The 17,427-nt window shown below is 34.2% G+C and overlaps 1 protein-coding gene across 2 annotated transcripts in view; it reads left to right on the top strand.

Annotated features, from left to right (window-relative positions):
• Snx27 (sorting nexin 27) overlaps window positions 1-16,415 on the top strand; it is a 29,412-nt gene extending 12,997 nt beyond the window's left edge. The window contains exons 2-10 of one of the 2 annotated variants that reach the window (XM_088225090.1): window positions 5,882-6,151; window positions 7,154-7,256; window positions 8,584-8,806; window positions 9,512-9,609; window positions 10,077-10,323; window positions 11,707-11,870; window positions 12,683-12,872; window positions 15,306-15,481; window positions 16,138-16,415. In XM_088225090.1, coding sequence (XP_088081216.1) covers window positions 6,045-6,151; window positions 7,154-7,256; window positions 8,584-8,806; window positions 9,512-9,609; window positions 10,077-10,323; window positions 11,707-11,870; window positions 12,683-12,872; window positions 15,306-15,481; window positions 16,138-16,206 — 1,377 coding nt within the window. In that variant the 5' untranslated portion in view covers window positions 5,882-6,044 and the 3' untranslated portion in view covers window positions 16,207-16,415. The remainder of the gene's footprint in view (window positions 1-5,881; window positions 6,152-7,153; window positions 7,257-8,583; window positions 8,807-9,511; window positions 9,610-10,076; window positions 10,324-11,706; window positions 11,871-12,682; window positions 12,873-15,305; window positions 15,482-16,137) is intronic. The other variant, XM_088225091.1, reaches the window with a different exon arrangement.
• The last annotated feature ends 1,012 nt before the right edge of the window (window positions 16,416-17,427 follow it).

The following is a 17,427-nucleotide window of genomic DNA, read 5'->3' as shown; positions in this document are numbered from 1 at the left end:
AGGCCGTTTTCACACTACAGTGAAAATCCACCCGGCCCGATAAAATTACATAGGGTGGATTGACTTTTATCGTATTATATTGATTTGAAAAATATATTTTATTTATTTAATGACACAAGAGATCAAAGTCAGAATAGAGATAACGCGAGACAGCTTTTTCAGGATGCGGACTTTCTTTGCAGTGGAGAATTTAATTTAGACCTCCGAATGGGCATTGTATGATATTACGTCTTCTCAGTACTTTTTTTACGGCGTCGAAACGTGGACACTCACCCAAAACACTTCAAAAAAGATCGAAGCCTTTGAATCGTGATGCTAGAGGAGGATATTACAAATCTTCTGGATGGACAGAGTCCGAAGCGACGACGTTCTCCGACGGATGGAAAAAGATAAAGAGGTACTGGAGACCATAAAGAAAAGAAAACTTGAGTACTTTGGGCATGTGATGAGAGGCGAAAAATATAACATTTTAAAAGTCATCCTACAGGGAAAGATTAAAGGAAGACGCAGTGCAGGTAGAAGGCGTATCTCTTGGCTAAAGAACTTGCGCGACTGGTTCCATTGCAGCGCTTAGTCCTTGTCCAGGGCAGCTGCCAATAAAATGAGAATTGCTGCGACGATTTCGAACCTCCACCTGGGAGAGGAACGATAAAAAGTAGAAGATTTAATGGCAGGTAAACGCAATTATCCAGTACACCACGAGGCCGACTAATCTCCACTCGATTTCCCATTCCATTTTTTTCCTGCGTGTAAGAATTAAATAAACAAAACAAAAAATAAAATATATGAGTATCCACTCACCCTTATTTTACAGTGCCGGGTGGATTGGGACGATATGGGCCTTCGAGAGTAGAGGGTACAATGTTTCTTAGACAACAAATATTTTTGGCACAGTTATTTGACCGGTGGTCAAAGCAACTTCTTACAATGCATAAGGTATAAATCCTTGGTGGTGGTCAACTGTAATGTCGTTTGTTTTTACATATTTAATATTTATTTCGCGTATGAAAGGATATAAAAAAACATGAAAATGAGAAAAAAAAAATATCGGTCCTGGGCCGCCCCAATTACCATAGGAAGTTAACATTTTCTTCAATTTTATCTACAAAGTAAAATTAAGTTTTCTGTATGAAAAGCAGAATATGCATACAATTTTTTTTTCTAAACATGTTCATTTGTAGGTTATCGACGAAGATACTTTAAATTTTCTTGCAAATATACTCATTAGTCTGAGTATATACCGATAAATATAGCCGTTCATAATCGTGGCCCAGATCTAGGCCAGTCAGGTATTCGTATTAGGTATGAAGCGACTGGTCTCCACTCAAGTTCCTTTTTGAGGGTGTTAACTTGAGAATAGCCGCTGAATAAATTAAAAATAATATTATGCATTTTAATCCACCCAGATTTTACCGCGCTGTGTGGATTTAAAGACACATGTGAAATGGGCCGAACGAAATAGTGGAAATGAAACGCGTGAAAAATGAGACTTCTGTAACTAAATCGTTTCGTAAATTCATTCGTATCGTATGAGAGAGAACGAGAGCGAAATAATATTTTGATTGCGTTAGAGCGAGATGGATATGTCGCCCCTCAACTGAGCGGCTAGGCTGTTCATTGAAAGTTGGGATTCAACTGAATTGCTAGGCCGTTAGTTGAATGAAAATTTAGCGAAATGGTTAAATGTCGCTTAGTCTTTTTAATTTTAATAAAACAATAGTAATCGTTTTGTATTTAAATTAATTATGTTATGTGAAGTTAGGTTAGGTGGTAGGTTGGGTTAAGTTTAGTAATAAAACAAAACATTTATTTATTTACTTAACTTAATAAGTCAAATAAAAGAAACTATGTTTTTTATTATTAAACTTAGTTCAACCTATCTAAAGCCAGCGGCTTTTTTATTTATTTATTTATTGTTACATATTTATAACAGCAATTTACATTAAATTATTTATACAATATTTTATTTTTTCTTTCTTATGTTACACAAAAATATTATAACTGTCCATTATTTATTATAGGAGCAAAAATTCATTAACATTTTCTTGTATACCCACGAACAGGCCATGCCTTTGTGGGATTTTTTGTTTACTGTTTTCACTATTAATATGTATTTCATTGCTATGTAATTATGCTTTATTTTTTAAATACTCTGTTTTATCACCTTTCATTTGTTAATTCGGTAGTAAAAGAACACATACATATTTTTTGTTTTTGCTGGTGAGGCATGCCTAACTAGGGATAGTTCCCCGTTTTAAGGCAGTAAATAATGTATTTTTAAAGTTATTTTTGTCATGGTTCGGACCTTTCCAAAGGGCTAGCTTTCAAGCCAACTCGTTAAAGTATCTTGATTCATTCAACGAACCTAGCCATTCAGTTGAATGCCGGCATTTAATAAACAGACTAGCCACTTAGTTGAGTGGCTGATTAAACTATTTGGCGGCGACAGATATATGACGAACAAACTTACGAAACGAAGGCATTACATGCCGAGGGGTGTGACTCCGCAATTTAATGTACTTTCGTTTCGTGATGGGAAATCCCATTTTACGCACTCTGATAACTTGACGTTGATGAATTACGCTTTTTACATTTACTTTTTCCACAATGGAATAAATAATATTATGTTATGGACTGCCATATTGGGGAATAGGTAAACTACCGGATAGGCCCTTTTTGAAGATTTTTCTCCGTCACTCTTTCGATAGGCGAAATTTTTATTTTTTTATTAATTTAATATAATTACAGATTTGATACATGTTTTTTTTTATATTACAATCTACTTTTATAATTTTTTAATGTTAAAGCTGTAACAATCCAAAAAAGACACTAGCTCTTGTGCTTGGAGAGTGACTTACACTGTTATATTTATTTAGTAATTTGAAGTTATGTAATTCCGAATGTACACGAGAAAAAATATAAATAATAAAATTATACGAAATAAAAAGAGAAACAGAAAATAATAATACAGTAATACTATTCAAAATGGCTGTTTTTACTCGGGTTCTAAAAATTGATTAAAGTTTACTTTGAATTGATTTACTCATATATTAGTTTTAATAGTTTTTAGTTCATTGGGGAGATTATTGTAAATTTTTATTGCTTTGAAAACAAAACAATTTTGACCATGACTTGTGTGAACTTTAGAAATTATGATATTATTTTGGTATCTGATTGACTTATTCATCTCGAATTAGTTTATTTTTTCTTCTTTGTAAATTTATATAGATTTTCCGTATTGAATGTTGAGGGTTTCTTTAAAATTACTTCAATAATCAATCTCTGTACCATGTTAAGCGAGTTTAATATATTGTCATATGCACCACCCCTTCTAACATTGCCATATTGTAATAAAGATTGTGCAATTGAGTAATAAGCTTTTTTTTATTTATTAATTCTTAAAATATTCCTTAATCTAATTAATTTTCTAATACGTTTTAGTTCATTAATATGGTCTTTCTTTAAATTTCTAATTACAAATAAATTAAGCGAGTATCTGTATTTTTCTGTGTCCAAGCGAATGAAGAATACATTTATGTTGGTGAAATAGAACTAGAACTCTAATCGAGCGTTTTCGACTCGATGGCTACTCAGGTAAAAATCCTGAAAAGGGAAATCGATAGGAGATAAGTCCGCTTTGTAGTGTAGTGTAGTGGTGGCGCGTTCGCCAACCATGCTCGATGTCCCGGGTTCGATTCCTGGCGCGGTATACGTGAAACATTTATTTTATAAATGGTTCACTGCCATATTTCGTTGCTCCTGGACTGGCACCCGAAGCGCGGGACTGATCACCTTACCTTCGTGTAACAGATGGTCGAACTACGCCGTACCTGTACTGTAGAGATGATGATGTATTTGCTGCCTGCTGTTATCGCCTACTATGACTCGCCTACAGCGAGACTTATTTTCGAAATCTCTAAGTTCAGTCATAACACTCCACTACTTCGAGAATTACACTGGCTACGTTTGCCGCAAAGGGTGGAATACAAACTCTGTTGTATAAGTATAAGTAATGTATAAGTCACTGCACCACTCTGCTCCAAAATATCTAAGGTAACTATGCATTCCAAATTAACTGGCTGACAGGCGTCTTACGCTTAGATCAGCTACGTCTACGGCGAGAGAAAACGTTATTATACCTCTACGCAAACAGCGCACTAAATTCAGTGAACGCGCATTTGCGACTGCAACGCGAGTGCGGGCCCTATGGCATGGAATGCTCTCCCAGCAGAGGCGCGAGGTTGTGAGATTGAAGTGATGTTTCGGAAAAAGCTTAAAACTCACTTGTTCTCGAAATCATTTGAATAAATCCGTAGCATGTGATAACAAAATAAATTGTTTTATTAAAATTACGAATTTAAAAGCTTAAATAAAATTGATTTATCTCTTGAATCATTTTGTAAAGCTCAAGAGGTATTATATTACGAAACTGGCGCTATATAAGTTATCCATAATAATAATCGGCCGCCGGCACTCGTGTCACGTAACAATAATTAGCGTCATATTGTAACTTTATACAAAAACAACGAAAAAATGTTTTTTGGGAATCAAGTTTGGATAGAGTGGGATTCGAACCACGGACCTTTGAGCCGTTAGTCCGAGACACTGGCCAATTCCGTTGATTTTTTAAATTTTATGTATCATAGCCTGGCGGCTCACGTTTTATTTTTATTTTTTAATATCAGTAATTTAAATTTAATCAATAAATTTTATACCATCTAGTAATTCTAAATAAGCTTTCGCTTTATTATTACCTACGTTTTAAAACAATCGACCATTTTTCTCGTTTATGTTCGAATGTTTTCCTAAGTCACGAACACTTTTTTTAAATAGTGAAAGCAATCAAACTATCACGCCGCTTCCCGTCAGGGTATACAGAGTGAATAGAACGCCATATCTGTCTGTCTTTGCATACAGATCTCCCTTCCTCTTCATTCATACATCTTCTCACGCACGCGCGCCGTTTATTCCGTCATTCAAAAGTGAGGACCGTTTTCACAAAGCGAAATATCTACAAATTTTCAGAAGTTTTTTTACTTCTAGAGTTAAAAAATAACTACTAGAATTTTAACAAAAACAAAAGTACTGTTTTATAGAAATTGTACATCCTATCTCGTATATTGGAAATCAATAATATAATGTAGAATTGAAACTATTCATTAAAAAAAAACTTTCCGAATTTTCACAATAACGATATATCTACATATTTTGTGATAGGAATGTATAGAAAAGTTGATTTTAATTAGAAACATAACATACTAGCGGACCTGACAGACGTTGTCCTGCCCGAACGTTGGCTTGCCTGCTATTAGCTGGTTGAACAAACGTATTTTCGTAAATAAAGACACACATTGTTTATTTAAACTTTTTTGAGCTATTTATATATTCGTAATTAGGGTTAGTTTTTTTGTTTTATCTCCTCATGTGATTGGCTAAAAGTCCTCGTCGTGCTCAAATCACAATCGTGCAAAAATCACTACTCTCGTGCCACAATCAATAGGAATACGTACTAATTAAGAAAACTCAGAGCGCGTTTTACCCTGAGCCCTCCAAAATTAAGACGCTCAACCCGTGCTCAACGCGAATTTAGTCATTCTTTAACCGCCAGCAGTGTTTTGACGTGAGCTTGACATTTTATTCGAAATCAAAATAAATTAAAAGAAAAATGCCCGATTGTGTCGTAAAGCGTGCAATAACCGTTTGGATGAAAGGAAAAAGACTTTTCATTGATAAGTAGGTACACTAGTTTATGATTGAATTCCAAAACTGAAAATTATTAATATTCCCGAAGGTTGGCTTGCCTGCTATAAGCTGGTCCACACCAACCCAGATTTCCAACAGTATACGATAATCAATTGCTAGTACTTTTGATTTCCTTCAGGTTTAAAAAAAAAAAAATGTTTCCAAAAGTATGCCATCTTAGACCACCTTCCGCTATGTATCTAAGCTGAAAATTGCTAAGGGCTTCAAAGTTATAGTTGGTGATAATAAAATTAACTTTTTATATAATTTCTAAAAATAAATCCCTGTAAAAGTATGCAACAATGAAGGTCCGGATAGAATTCATAGGGCGACACATGTTGAGTTCTTACACCTGTCCACAATCTGAGTTTGTAATATATGACGTCGAAGCCAATCTGCAAGGAAATAGGTGATTTTTTAAAGTACTTTTTTTATTATGTAAAATTCCATTATTACGCAATTATTAATTTTCATGTCCCGACTCGCTAGAAAGTAAATAAATACATTAATTAAAGTCATATACTTAGAAAGATATATTAATGTTACGACACACATCAATATAAAAAATACATAGTAAAAATTAATACATACAATAAAATACAGATAAGTAATTCAATAATACAGTGGTGTCTCAGTATTAAGATCTGGAAGGTGAAAAAGCCAAAAGAAAGTAACAAGAAGCAGGAAACTAGAATCATGTAACTGAAATTTGTAATTAAATTCTTTAATATTTTTTTAATTAAATTTAGTAATTATTTTTACCTATAAATTTTTATTGTTGCATTTTGAATTTTTTTAATAAAGAAAATAAATATTTGCATTCTTGATTTACTCAAATATTTCAATTTTGAGGGCATTTTCAATATGATACACGATTACGTTTTTACTTTGATATTCTATTAACAAATATGAAAAAAAACCACTGAGCTTGCTAATTACATTCGTCGGGTTTCTGGCACAAGTTAGTAATTGCAAATTTTCGAAGAATGTGATTCCTTCATTAACTGGCATCAAATAATCTTTGTTCAAAAAGTGAATAAAAATAAATCATATTTTTTAATATTCAACTCGCGGTTTTCTTTGAATTGTTGATTTGGGAGGAGCTTCTAACATTAAAAGTGCAATATGTCACAACTAGTGAAATGTTAGTTACAACTTGTTCCAGAAACCCGACGATATTTACAAATTTTTTAGCATCATCATTAAGTTTATTCACAAAAATATATATTATGTACATATAAAGACAATTTTTTGACACAACTTCGCTACGATAATTTCATTACATTTATTCTATTCACTGATAGTAATTTCTAACACCGCTAAACGACCTATAGCCTATAGCCTATAGCTTATACAAAGATAAAAACCCTTTGACTTGTAGTACTCAACGGTTTTATTTCCTCTATTGCAGAAATAGCGTCAACGTAGAAGGAGCTACGCACAAGCAGGTTGTAGACCTCATCAAGTCCGGAGGAGATTGTCTCACTCTCACAGTTATATCTGTAACACAACAGGTTCGATGTTTTATTTATTTTTTGAAAAATATTACCTGCCTTACAAAACACGAAGAAAATTCGGGTTGATTTTCCAAACTTTAAGGTTTATTTCTATTTAAAATGATATGTGTTGTCTTCTAAATCTCTATTGCTTCACTATAATCTTCTTTGATATGTTTGTGTTTTATTTGTTTTCCTATTTTTTTTCATTTTTAATATCTAGCTTCCATAGCTTATTTTATATATATATATATATATTTTTTTTAAACCTAACTATACTTCTATAATATTTCTTTATATTGTATTTTTGAAAATTTATGTTGTTTATATACTGATCTTCTTTTTTTTATAGCAACTTTACTTCTAAACACTGTTCTATCTTTTATTGCTTTATATTGTATTTAAAAAAAAAAAAAAAATTGTTTATAAACTCATGTTTTATATAACTTCCATGTATGTAAAAGCCTTATGGGCGTGAAAGATTAATACAAAAAATAATAGGTCAACGTACATTAAAAGTGAAATTCTAAAAACTTATTTAAAAATGGTCTGTCCTTCTCAAATCACGATACTTAGTCCTTTTAAGACAAGCATTGCCATGTTTATACTTTATTAGACTCTGCGCGTAATAAGTTCTTGGTTTTCAATCACTAAACTGCACAAATCACAAATGGTTTCTGGTCATCGGAAGTTTAAGGATAGACTCACTCAAATATTTTGATTATTCTGAATAAATAACACCATTTTTGTGAAAATCTCTTAAAAGGTACTGTTCTATAAATATCTCAACACGGCTTACAGCTGCAGAACCCACAAATGGTTGGGGTTATATGTTGTATTTTTTTAAGTTGCCTAGACACATTCTATATTATTGACGTTTGACTCACAAGCATTGAAAAGTTTCTTTTTAAGTAATATGAATACTTTGAAGACTTCAGGAAATATGACAGTTTGCCAAAGGCTGCCCATGCTAGACCTAGTCTTCTTTCAATTTCCATCCCTTGATTTTCTTTCCCGAGCCCTACAATGCATTAAAAGCATCATTCACCATTAACATAATATTGTCGACAATCCATCTCCGCGTAACTCAAATTGAACCACTTTAGAGGAGATAGATTTAAAAGTTCTTTTTTTAATGCGTGTTCAGCAAAGTTATGATTTTTTTTTACCATGTGGGTAATTGGAAGTATGATTTACCTGAATGTTTAAAATCCATAATTTTACTGATTACGCATAAAATGAGTGTTTTCATCTCTCTCCTCTAAAGTGGTTCAATTTGAGTTACGCGGTGATGGTTGCCGTTGACGATATGTGAATGTAACGATGTTTGTATCTCGTCCTCCAGGAAGCGGAAAGATTGGAGCCCTGTGACGATGGGCCCGGCTACAGCTACGTGGACTACAGCGAGAAGCGCTCGCTGCCCATCTCCATCCCCGACTATCAGTGTGTGGACCGCGCTGCCCAGAAGTACGTGGCCTTCAACATCTACATGGCGGGCCGCCACCTCTGTTCGCGACGGTACAGAGAGTTCTCCAATCTTCACGCACAACTAAAGAAAGAATTTGCGGGTGAGTTCGATAACCCCTTAGATTTTTATTTATTCAACAGGGAGAGGATAGAACGCCATATCACTCTTGTCTTTGCATACAGACCTTGCTTCCTCCGCATTCATAAATCTTCTCATGCACGCACACCGATTCTTTCGACTTTTTTTTTTCAAGATTTTTTCTGCATCCATTTTTGGCAGAAAAAATGTGCGGGAGCGACATGTTCACGCCGAAAAATCGCTATTGTCACAAGGTCCTGTTTGTGCATGTTTACCCAAGGACAATGCGGACTGGTGGCCATGCATGGTGATGAGGGTTATCATTGTTCTGCGGAGATAGTTATCTCGTTTATCTCGGCAGCAATGTCTCTGAACAATTTTTTGTTCTACAAACTGCTGTTTACACATGGACAATGGTCTGGGATAAAACAATATTGTATTGTCTACGTGTAAATGGCCTTTAAGTTTAATCTGAAATTAAAGAGGCGCAATCTGCCAGTTGAAAATGATTAATATTTTAGTTGTATAAAATTTTTAAGAATATTTTTTATCAGAAATGTCTGTATAAAATGATGTGTTTTTATCTAATGTTTATTTAGTTTTTTTTTAAATGTATTTTTTTTCAATTGTATGATTTCCTTACTCTTATTAGACTACAACCTTAATAATAATCTAGGCTATATTGTAACATGACTGCCTCTGTGTTGATGATGTAACGTTGTTGCAGGTTTTAATTTCCCCAAGCTTCCTGGGAAGTGGCCCTTTGCCCTGAGTGAGCAGCAGCTTGATGCACGCCGACGGGGGCTTGAGCAGTATCTGGAGAAGGTTAGGCAAATGTAGATTATTTCTAATGAAACAAGCATCTCTATCGATGACAGCATTATTCCCTAAAATAACTAATGTTGAATCGTTCTGACACACAACATGATTCTTCCCAATCCAAGTTAATAGTACTATGTAAATAAGTCCTCTAATTTCTACATGCCTTCTCCATAGGCACTGATTGGTGCCTTCAATGCCTATATTCAAACCTGAAAGACATTGTGAAAACTCCCGAAACATGTATGTCATTAATAAACTGCAAAAAAGTTGTAAATTGTTATGTGGTGCCGAGCCGGTACTTACTGAGTTTTGCAAAGCTTGGAATTTTTACACGCAATTTCAACTATATGTTAATTTTTCAGATGTTTCAATAGTTCAGTGTTCCTTCATTTGTTTTTCACCTTTATTAAAAGGGCCCTTAGATAATCAATACATACGTATTTATGAATATTTTATGGTTATTTGTTTAGGTATGTGCCGTGAGAGTAATAGCGGAGTCAGACCCCATTCAGGAGTTCCTAACGGACTCGGAGGACTCCATCACGGCCTCTCCCGTAGACCTGAAGATCCTGCTGCCAGACCGGGAGGTAGTCACGGTGTCCGTGAAGAAGTCCACCAACGCCGAGGATGTGTACCGAGCCGTCGTGGACAAGATCGGCCTGTCCAAGGCAGTCGCCAAATACTTCTATTTGTTTGAGATTATCGAGTACAACTTTGGTGAGTACTTCCGCATTCTAATTTGTAATAATGCTTTTAAAATTTTAGTATAGTAAAATACTAGGAAGCTTTGAAAATAGATCCTTGCTGCGAATGCTTGGTATTGGTGGTTTGACTTAGTCAAATACGGGGGAATTCGAAGGAAAACGCAACTGCTTTTGATAAGCGTAAATATACAAAATATGGTACTATGGTACATATAAATATGTAAATATGGTAATGACTGGGTCACATGCTGAGATCAATGAGATCAACCCTACTTGCTTTTTTTACCAACCTTCAGGCTGCAGACGCTCCGGAAGACCGTCGATGACTGTCTGGGGGCTGGACTGTTTTGGGACGAAGCAAAGCAGCTGGCTCAAGACAGGGTTGAGTAGAAACGACTGGCTGTAGCCATATGCTCTACGTAGGGTTTTACTCCACTAGTAAAAGTGGAAAACAGTAGACACCATAATAATAATGCATATTGCCAATAATAATCTAACCTAACCTAACACCTTTGCAACATCTCATTTTCATATGTATCTCATTTTATATTACAACAAGCAAAAGCATTATGCATATGGCTTGGGGGTAAAAATAAAACTTAATATTATGATAAATATGAAACAAATCGCTTTTCAAGAGTTAATTATATATAAAAGAGGGCAAGCGATTTACAGAAAGAAGTCAAAACAATATTAGCAAGGTTTTTCTAAAAATCGCAGCAGTTATTTGATCTTGAATAATATTAATTTAAAAAAAATTTTGCTTAAATGCCATTCAAGGCTTGACCAGAAATATTGCAAGTAATTATTTAATTTTAAACAAAAAAATAAAACTTGGTAAAAATACTTAACTAGTTATGTTTTATTATAAATAGTACGAATATTTTGTTTGTATTATTTATTATTACGATAAAACTAAAGGATAAACCACTTGAGTCACACTGAATGAAATGTTTAGAAAACAAGATTTTGTTATTGTGCAATTTCCAAAACATCATAACTTTTGAACCGAACGAGATAATTTTAATCTATAAAGAACTTTCAATGTAAAATAATAATTATTTTAATAATAATAGTATATATTAAAATAGCATATCTGGGACTATTGATGTTTTTTGCATTAAATGAAAGTAGGCAGATTTTAATTTCAACTTAAAAATGCAGTTTTATGACGAAAGTAGACTCCGATGTTTATTTCACGTATAAAATAGTTTGTTGCGATAATTTCTGCATTTTTAACTTCAAAACAGCAAAAAAAAAAAAACCTAGAAAATCTCACCATTTTCAAATAGTGGTTAAAATGTTTTTAATCTTCCATTTTCACTCGGAGATGTGTCTTTTATAAAGTCTTTATCAGTACCTATCTGTTTAGTTAAAAACACTTGAACAATTTCAGAGCGGAAGTTGCAGCCAGATGAGTGTCCTCACGCTCTGTACATCCAGAACTACTCCACAGCATCCAGCAGCTGTCTCACGGTGAGGAAGTGGCTCTTCAATCTGGCTATTGAAGCCGAGATGTTGAGGAACGACGCTCAGGCAGCGAGTTTTGTCTTCTGGCAGGTTTGTTCTCAGTGTTTATCGTGATGGTCAACATCGACATTCAAAAATATTTTATATAATTAACTTTTTTGGGGATGGTAATCACTCAACTGGCCCATAGGCACATTACCGAGCGTCAGGTGTATTATTTTTTTATACGTAAGTGTACTTTCTCATCAATTGCAATTCTGGTTTTATATAATATACTTTTAAAAGAAAAAAGAAAACTGGAAATAAAAGAATACAATAAAACACCGAAGTGAGTAAATGAATGTATGGACGAAAAAAATACAGTAATTACATAAAAATATAATTAATGTTCTAGACTGTAGTGTAAATATATCGCCAAAGATGTTGTATTAAATATATAAATATTTTTTGCCTATTGATTTTTGATTTCATTAAAAAGATTTTGATATTTTGTATTTTTTCAAACAATATTTCAGTCTTTTTTAAATTATTTATTTTAAAAACAAATTTCAATAATTTTGCATCTATACTAAAATTTAACACAAAAACAAAAATTTGAATTTGCGTAAAATATGTATAAAGAATGTATGAACAAAATGGGACCTGAACATTTTAGAACAGTGTAAAAAGTGGAAAAATGTAAAATTGAGAAATGTGAAAATGAGGTATTACTGTATGTATAAAAAGAAAAGAGGAAAAAGAGTCTTTCAATACATATAATTATACTAATTTTTTGCTTACCAATATCACCATACTTAATAAATTATAATGTTTATAAAAAAACATTGAAAAATTGTTTGACCAGATATTTTTATCACAATGTTTTACATTAGGTATATTTATAATTTTATGTTAATACGCAGGCTGTAGAAGAAGTGAACCGAGGGACTTGCGCAGCGGGAGAGAGACTCTACCAACTAAAGGCTCTCCAGGACCTGTCGCGCTGTAGCGAGTACCTCGCACTCGCGCGCACGCTGCCGGGCTATGGGCGCGCGCATCTCCCGCCGTGCCACACCGATTCGCGCAAGGAGGGCAAGCTGGTGCCTACTGTGGGTGAGTACTTCAACATGTCTGACGCACACCGACAAGGTGTTGTCCACTGTGAAAGAGTACCTCCTCATGTGCCATGCGCACCGACGATGTGGCGTTCACTGTGGTAGAGCACCTCCCATATTGCTGACCTTACTGAGTCGGCACCGTCGGAGATATCCTTTTTATTTCTAGTATATACTTTATGTCATCTTATCTGTGTAAACCAGAGTCCTGGACATATATAACTCGATGGCTCTTGACTCTCAGGTAAACATCCTGATCAAGAAAATCGAGTGGGGATAAGTCCGGCTCGTAGCTTACCGATTGGCGCATTCACCTACCATCTTCGAGGTCCCAGGTTTGATTCCTGGTGAGGTTCAGGGGAAATATTTGTATTAAATGTGTTATTGCGCTGCAATATTTCACTGTCCCTGCACTGGTACCGGAAGTGTAAGACTGATCACCTTCCCTTCATGTAACAGATTTATTTATTTATATACGGCATTTCTGCCATTTACATATATGTGGTATAAAGAGTGCTTAGAAATAAAAATATTAAAAAAAAAAAATAATCGAGTATGAAATATTAATATACTCGTACTGTACACATTATTAATTACTTGAAATACATACATATTTTAAAGAAATTATACAATAACAAAATACATTAATCAATCAAATTATAACTATTCCAACCCAATCTTCTGAAGATGATTTGCTCTTTTTGATAAAAATATGTTGGTCACTTTATTTTTTAAGTTAGGCAGAGATAAACTAAATATATCAAAATGTGATGCATATTCTTTCCCGGTATTCTGTAATCTAACAATAGGTGAGTTATATTGAGCTACCGTTCGAGAATTTTGACAATAAAATATTGTAGATGTTCTGCTTAATCTAGGTGGTATATAGAATGAAATCAATTTCAGTAGATCAGGGATATCAAACATTGGTTTTATTATTTTATATAAAGTCATAAGATCGGTCGATGTTCTTCGTTCTTGCAATTTAGTTAATTTAAGAGAGTCTAAAATTTTGTTATAATTTAATTGATTAGTAGAAAAACCCATCTTAAAACTATTATATATCTGAGAAATTTATTCTGAATTCTCTCAATAGAATGATGATCGAGACACGCTGCATTTGGTGTTTCAACAAAGTGCCCTATGCACCATCGTATGTGGATAGGGGGATTATGAAGATGGTATTCACTTTGTAGAGTTTATAGTCCATAATCGATGACACTCGCGTGCTAAAACATTTCACCTGAAATAGTGCGATGACCGTAGAAAGCAATGTCATCATTTTCTATACAATCCAATATAAAATATAATGCAACTCTATCAGTATTGCACATGAAATCGGGAGCATCGTTCTGCAGTACATTCACATCGTCTCTACCATGAAGAAATGAACTACAAAGGAACGTCGCCTATAAAGAGACTACACTGCGTTGCAACGCCAGTTAGTCAGCCCAACAAGTTCAGTTCAGTCAATGGGACCAGCTCGACAAAGTCACTGAATTCCAGCATGTAGTTCAAGTGCAGTCTCTTCAACCCATCATCGCCATGTAATAAATGCGCATTAAACAGCAACTTCGTGTCTTCTCTGTCAATCTCTAACTGGGGCAGGAGCTCCAACTAACCCTCAACAACCTAATTCCTACTGTGTTTGAATGGAGCGTGAGAGTTACTGGCTGATTAACTAATTGAACTAAGTGTTAACTGATGGTCCTAAGGGTGTTACTTCTTATAAAGTAGCTGTCTATAATGTTCTTTTTACTTCCTAGTGGGGAATTGAGGTCATTTTCTATTTCCCTGATGGTTAACAATCTGACATCCGTACTAGGTAATCAGTAATTTGGAAGTTTTGGATTACATACAGCAAATGTATGATTCACTTTCTGCGCTGTCCTTAAGGGGATGCGCGGTCTGACTTTTATTTATACAAACGTATTCCTGTGTTGTCTCCCTGGATTTTTTACACTATCCACCATTGACGTGTCCCTATAATTTGTATTTATTTTTATAAATTGTCCTTTATAGGACCTAGGACCATCTGAAAACCCTTAAAAACTTAAAAGTGCTTAGTTTTGTTTGCTATCTTCGGATGTACTGTATACAAACATGATAACAATTTTTTTTAAAAAGCAAAACATACCGAAACAGAAAATTTCTTGCTTTAAAAAAAAAAAAAATCAGTTAAGTTTTGAGGTGCGGAAAATGGGAACACGAGACCTCGATTTTGTCAATTTTAGCCACTCATAATCAGTCTGACATGCAGTTATCTTTTTCTCACAGTATTCTGGGAGGCATCTCCAAAAGAATGACCAATTTTTTTTTACCAAACGGCCCTTCTGCCACATATCCTCCTAAGAAGATACTCAGTACTGCAAATGACAGTGGGCATTGGTTTCCGGATGAGTCCCACATTTTGATTGAGCATATTTTTCAGGATTCTCGTCCCTCGCGCTGGTGGCGTGCCGCCCGGACGGGAGCCCCGAGGTGTCGGGGCACGTACTGGAGTTGTTCCCCCAGACCTGGGACACGGACCCCGTGGCGGGCTGCCTGCGCGTGCACTGCAAGCGCCCTGACCGCCCCCAGCGCTGTCTCAACATCTACACGCCCTACGTGAGTGTGTCTCCCGTTATTTCGGATTTGTTTTTACACATAAAACTTCGTGCCTTGATGGCCAAAATCCCTTGAGAAAAATGGGTAAAAATTATAAGGAATTTAAGGAAAGAATCTGATTGAGATCCACAAAAAAAACGCTGTTTGTAAATGTTCAAAAACAAACTTTTTTTATACACAAAAAAACAACATCTTTCCATTTTTTTGCAGATGCATTCTCCTCGAATGCAACCCTGGTAGATTGATGAATAAAACATTTATGCTCCTAACTTCTTTTTTACGTATTCGATTAAAGATTTTAACATCTACGAACACGCACAGCGCGAAGATCTATATTTCTCTGAAAACCGCACGTAAATCGGTTAAGCCGTTTAGCAGGAGTATGGTGATATCACACGTACAGAGGAATTATATATATAAAGATTCTTTTTTGCATTTATTAAACAAAGATTATTTGAAACCAGTTTATTTCAATTTCATTTTTCGAAAATTTGTATTTACCAACTTGTTCCAGAAACCCGACGAATGTGTCTAAGCGAGCCCTATGTTGGGCGCCATTGTGAAAAACAGCCAGAAAGAGTGGTCTACCCTCCCAGTTCTTCTTCACAATGTGTATGATATGATATTAATTTGCATTATTGTGTTTTTTCTTCCAGTTCCAGTATCTCAGTGATTGCCTGGACAGGATAGCAGAAGAGGCCAAGTGGGTGGACACGGGAGAGTAGCGCCCCCCATCCCTACCCCACCCACCCACTCTCCAAGCATCTTTATTTTACTGACTGAATTTTGATAAAGTGTTTTATTTATATATTAAGTAAGGGTAATGACAAAAATGCCACAAACATATTATTGTAATGTATTCTAACGCTGAATCATCCTTCAATATTAATAAAATGGTCCGTAAATTGTCTGCAACTGGCCGTTCGATACAAAATTAAATGTAATGTAATTATGTATATTTTAAAATATGTACATATAAAAAATAAAAATTCCGTTTGTTTTATTCTAAGCAGTTTTATAGAATCCGTGTTCACAAAGTTATGTAATTTGCTCAATATTGAAATTTTTACTAAATATATTTGATTTGAGTAAAATGTTGTGTGGCAAATTACAGTGACTTTGTACGTAAACTTTAAAATACATATTGAAATTTGCCAAACTGATTTTCTTTCAAATATTTTTTTTTTGCAAAACCCGCAAATGTTTAAAAAAAAAAAGTTTTTTTAAATTTATAATAAAATCTCACATAACAATTATTTTGGCATAATTCCTACTTAATTTAAATGAAAAATTGAAATATGATATTTTTTATTAATTAAAAAAAAAAAACTTTAATTGACTCTTCTGTAAAGGGGCTATATGTCACTTAGTAACTTTTCCCTTCCACCGTCCATATATTTTTATTTGCTTGTAGAACGAATTCTTCCTAAAATAATTTTTCAAAAATTTAATTCGATAATCATATATATTAAAACAGAGATTGAGAATATTTTTAGAGAAGGGAATATGGAACCTGGCTTATGACCTGTCATTGTAACCACTTTATAAACTGTGTAACATTTGGCCTTCTGTCTATGTTTTTTTTTTTTTTTTTTTAAAGTTTTATTCATTTTCCATATTCAATGATTTTTGTGAAGTTAAAGAGCCAAAACCTTTGTACATTCTCCATCTCTGTTGTAATTACTCCCTAGGGGTTACAAACATTTGTCAAAATATTGTTAATGCATTCTTTTTTGGTCTTACCGTAGAGTGACTACGTATCCAGATATTTATTTTGTATTTTTTGGCTGTGTTAATTACATTCATTGCTTTTTAATGATCAAAGTTTATCCGCGGTTATGACAATGTTGTTTTAATTATATATACAGTATGTAATCTAGTTTTACTTTCGAGTGTGGCATTTTCGGTGCCATTTCTCCCAATGACAAGTTACGGAAGCATTTCAC

This window comes from Micrasema longulum, unplaced genomic scaffold (genome assembly GCF_059751315.1).
Source record: "Micrasema longulum isolate JH-2025_06_02 unplaced genomic scaffold, ASM5975131v1 h1tg000330l, whole genome shotgun sequence".
NCBI classification, from domain to species: domain Eukaryota; kingdom Metazoa; phylum Arthropoda; class Insecta; order Trichoptera; family Brachycentridae; genus Micrasema; species Micrasema longulum.
Note: the sequence above shows the minus strand (reverse complement) of the source record. Positions and strands in the feature narration are given on the sequence as shown.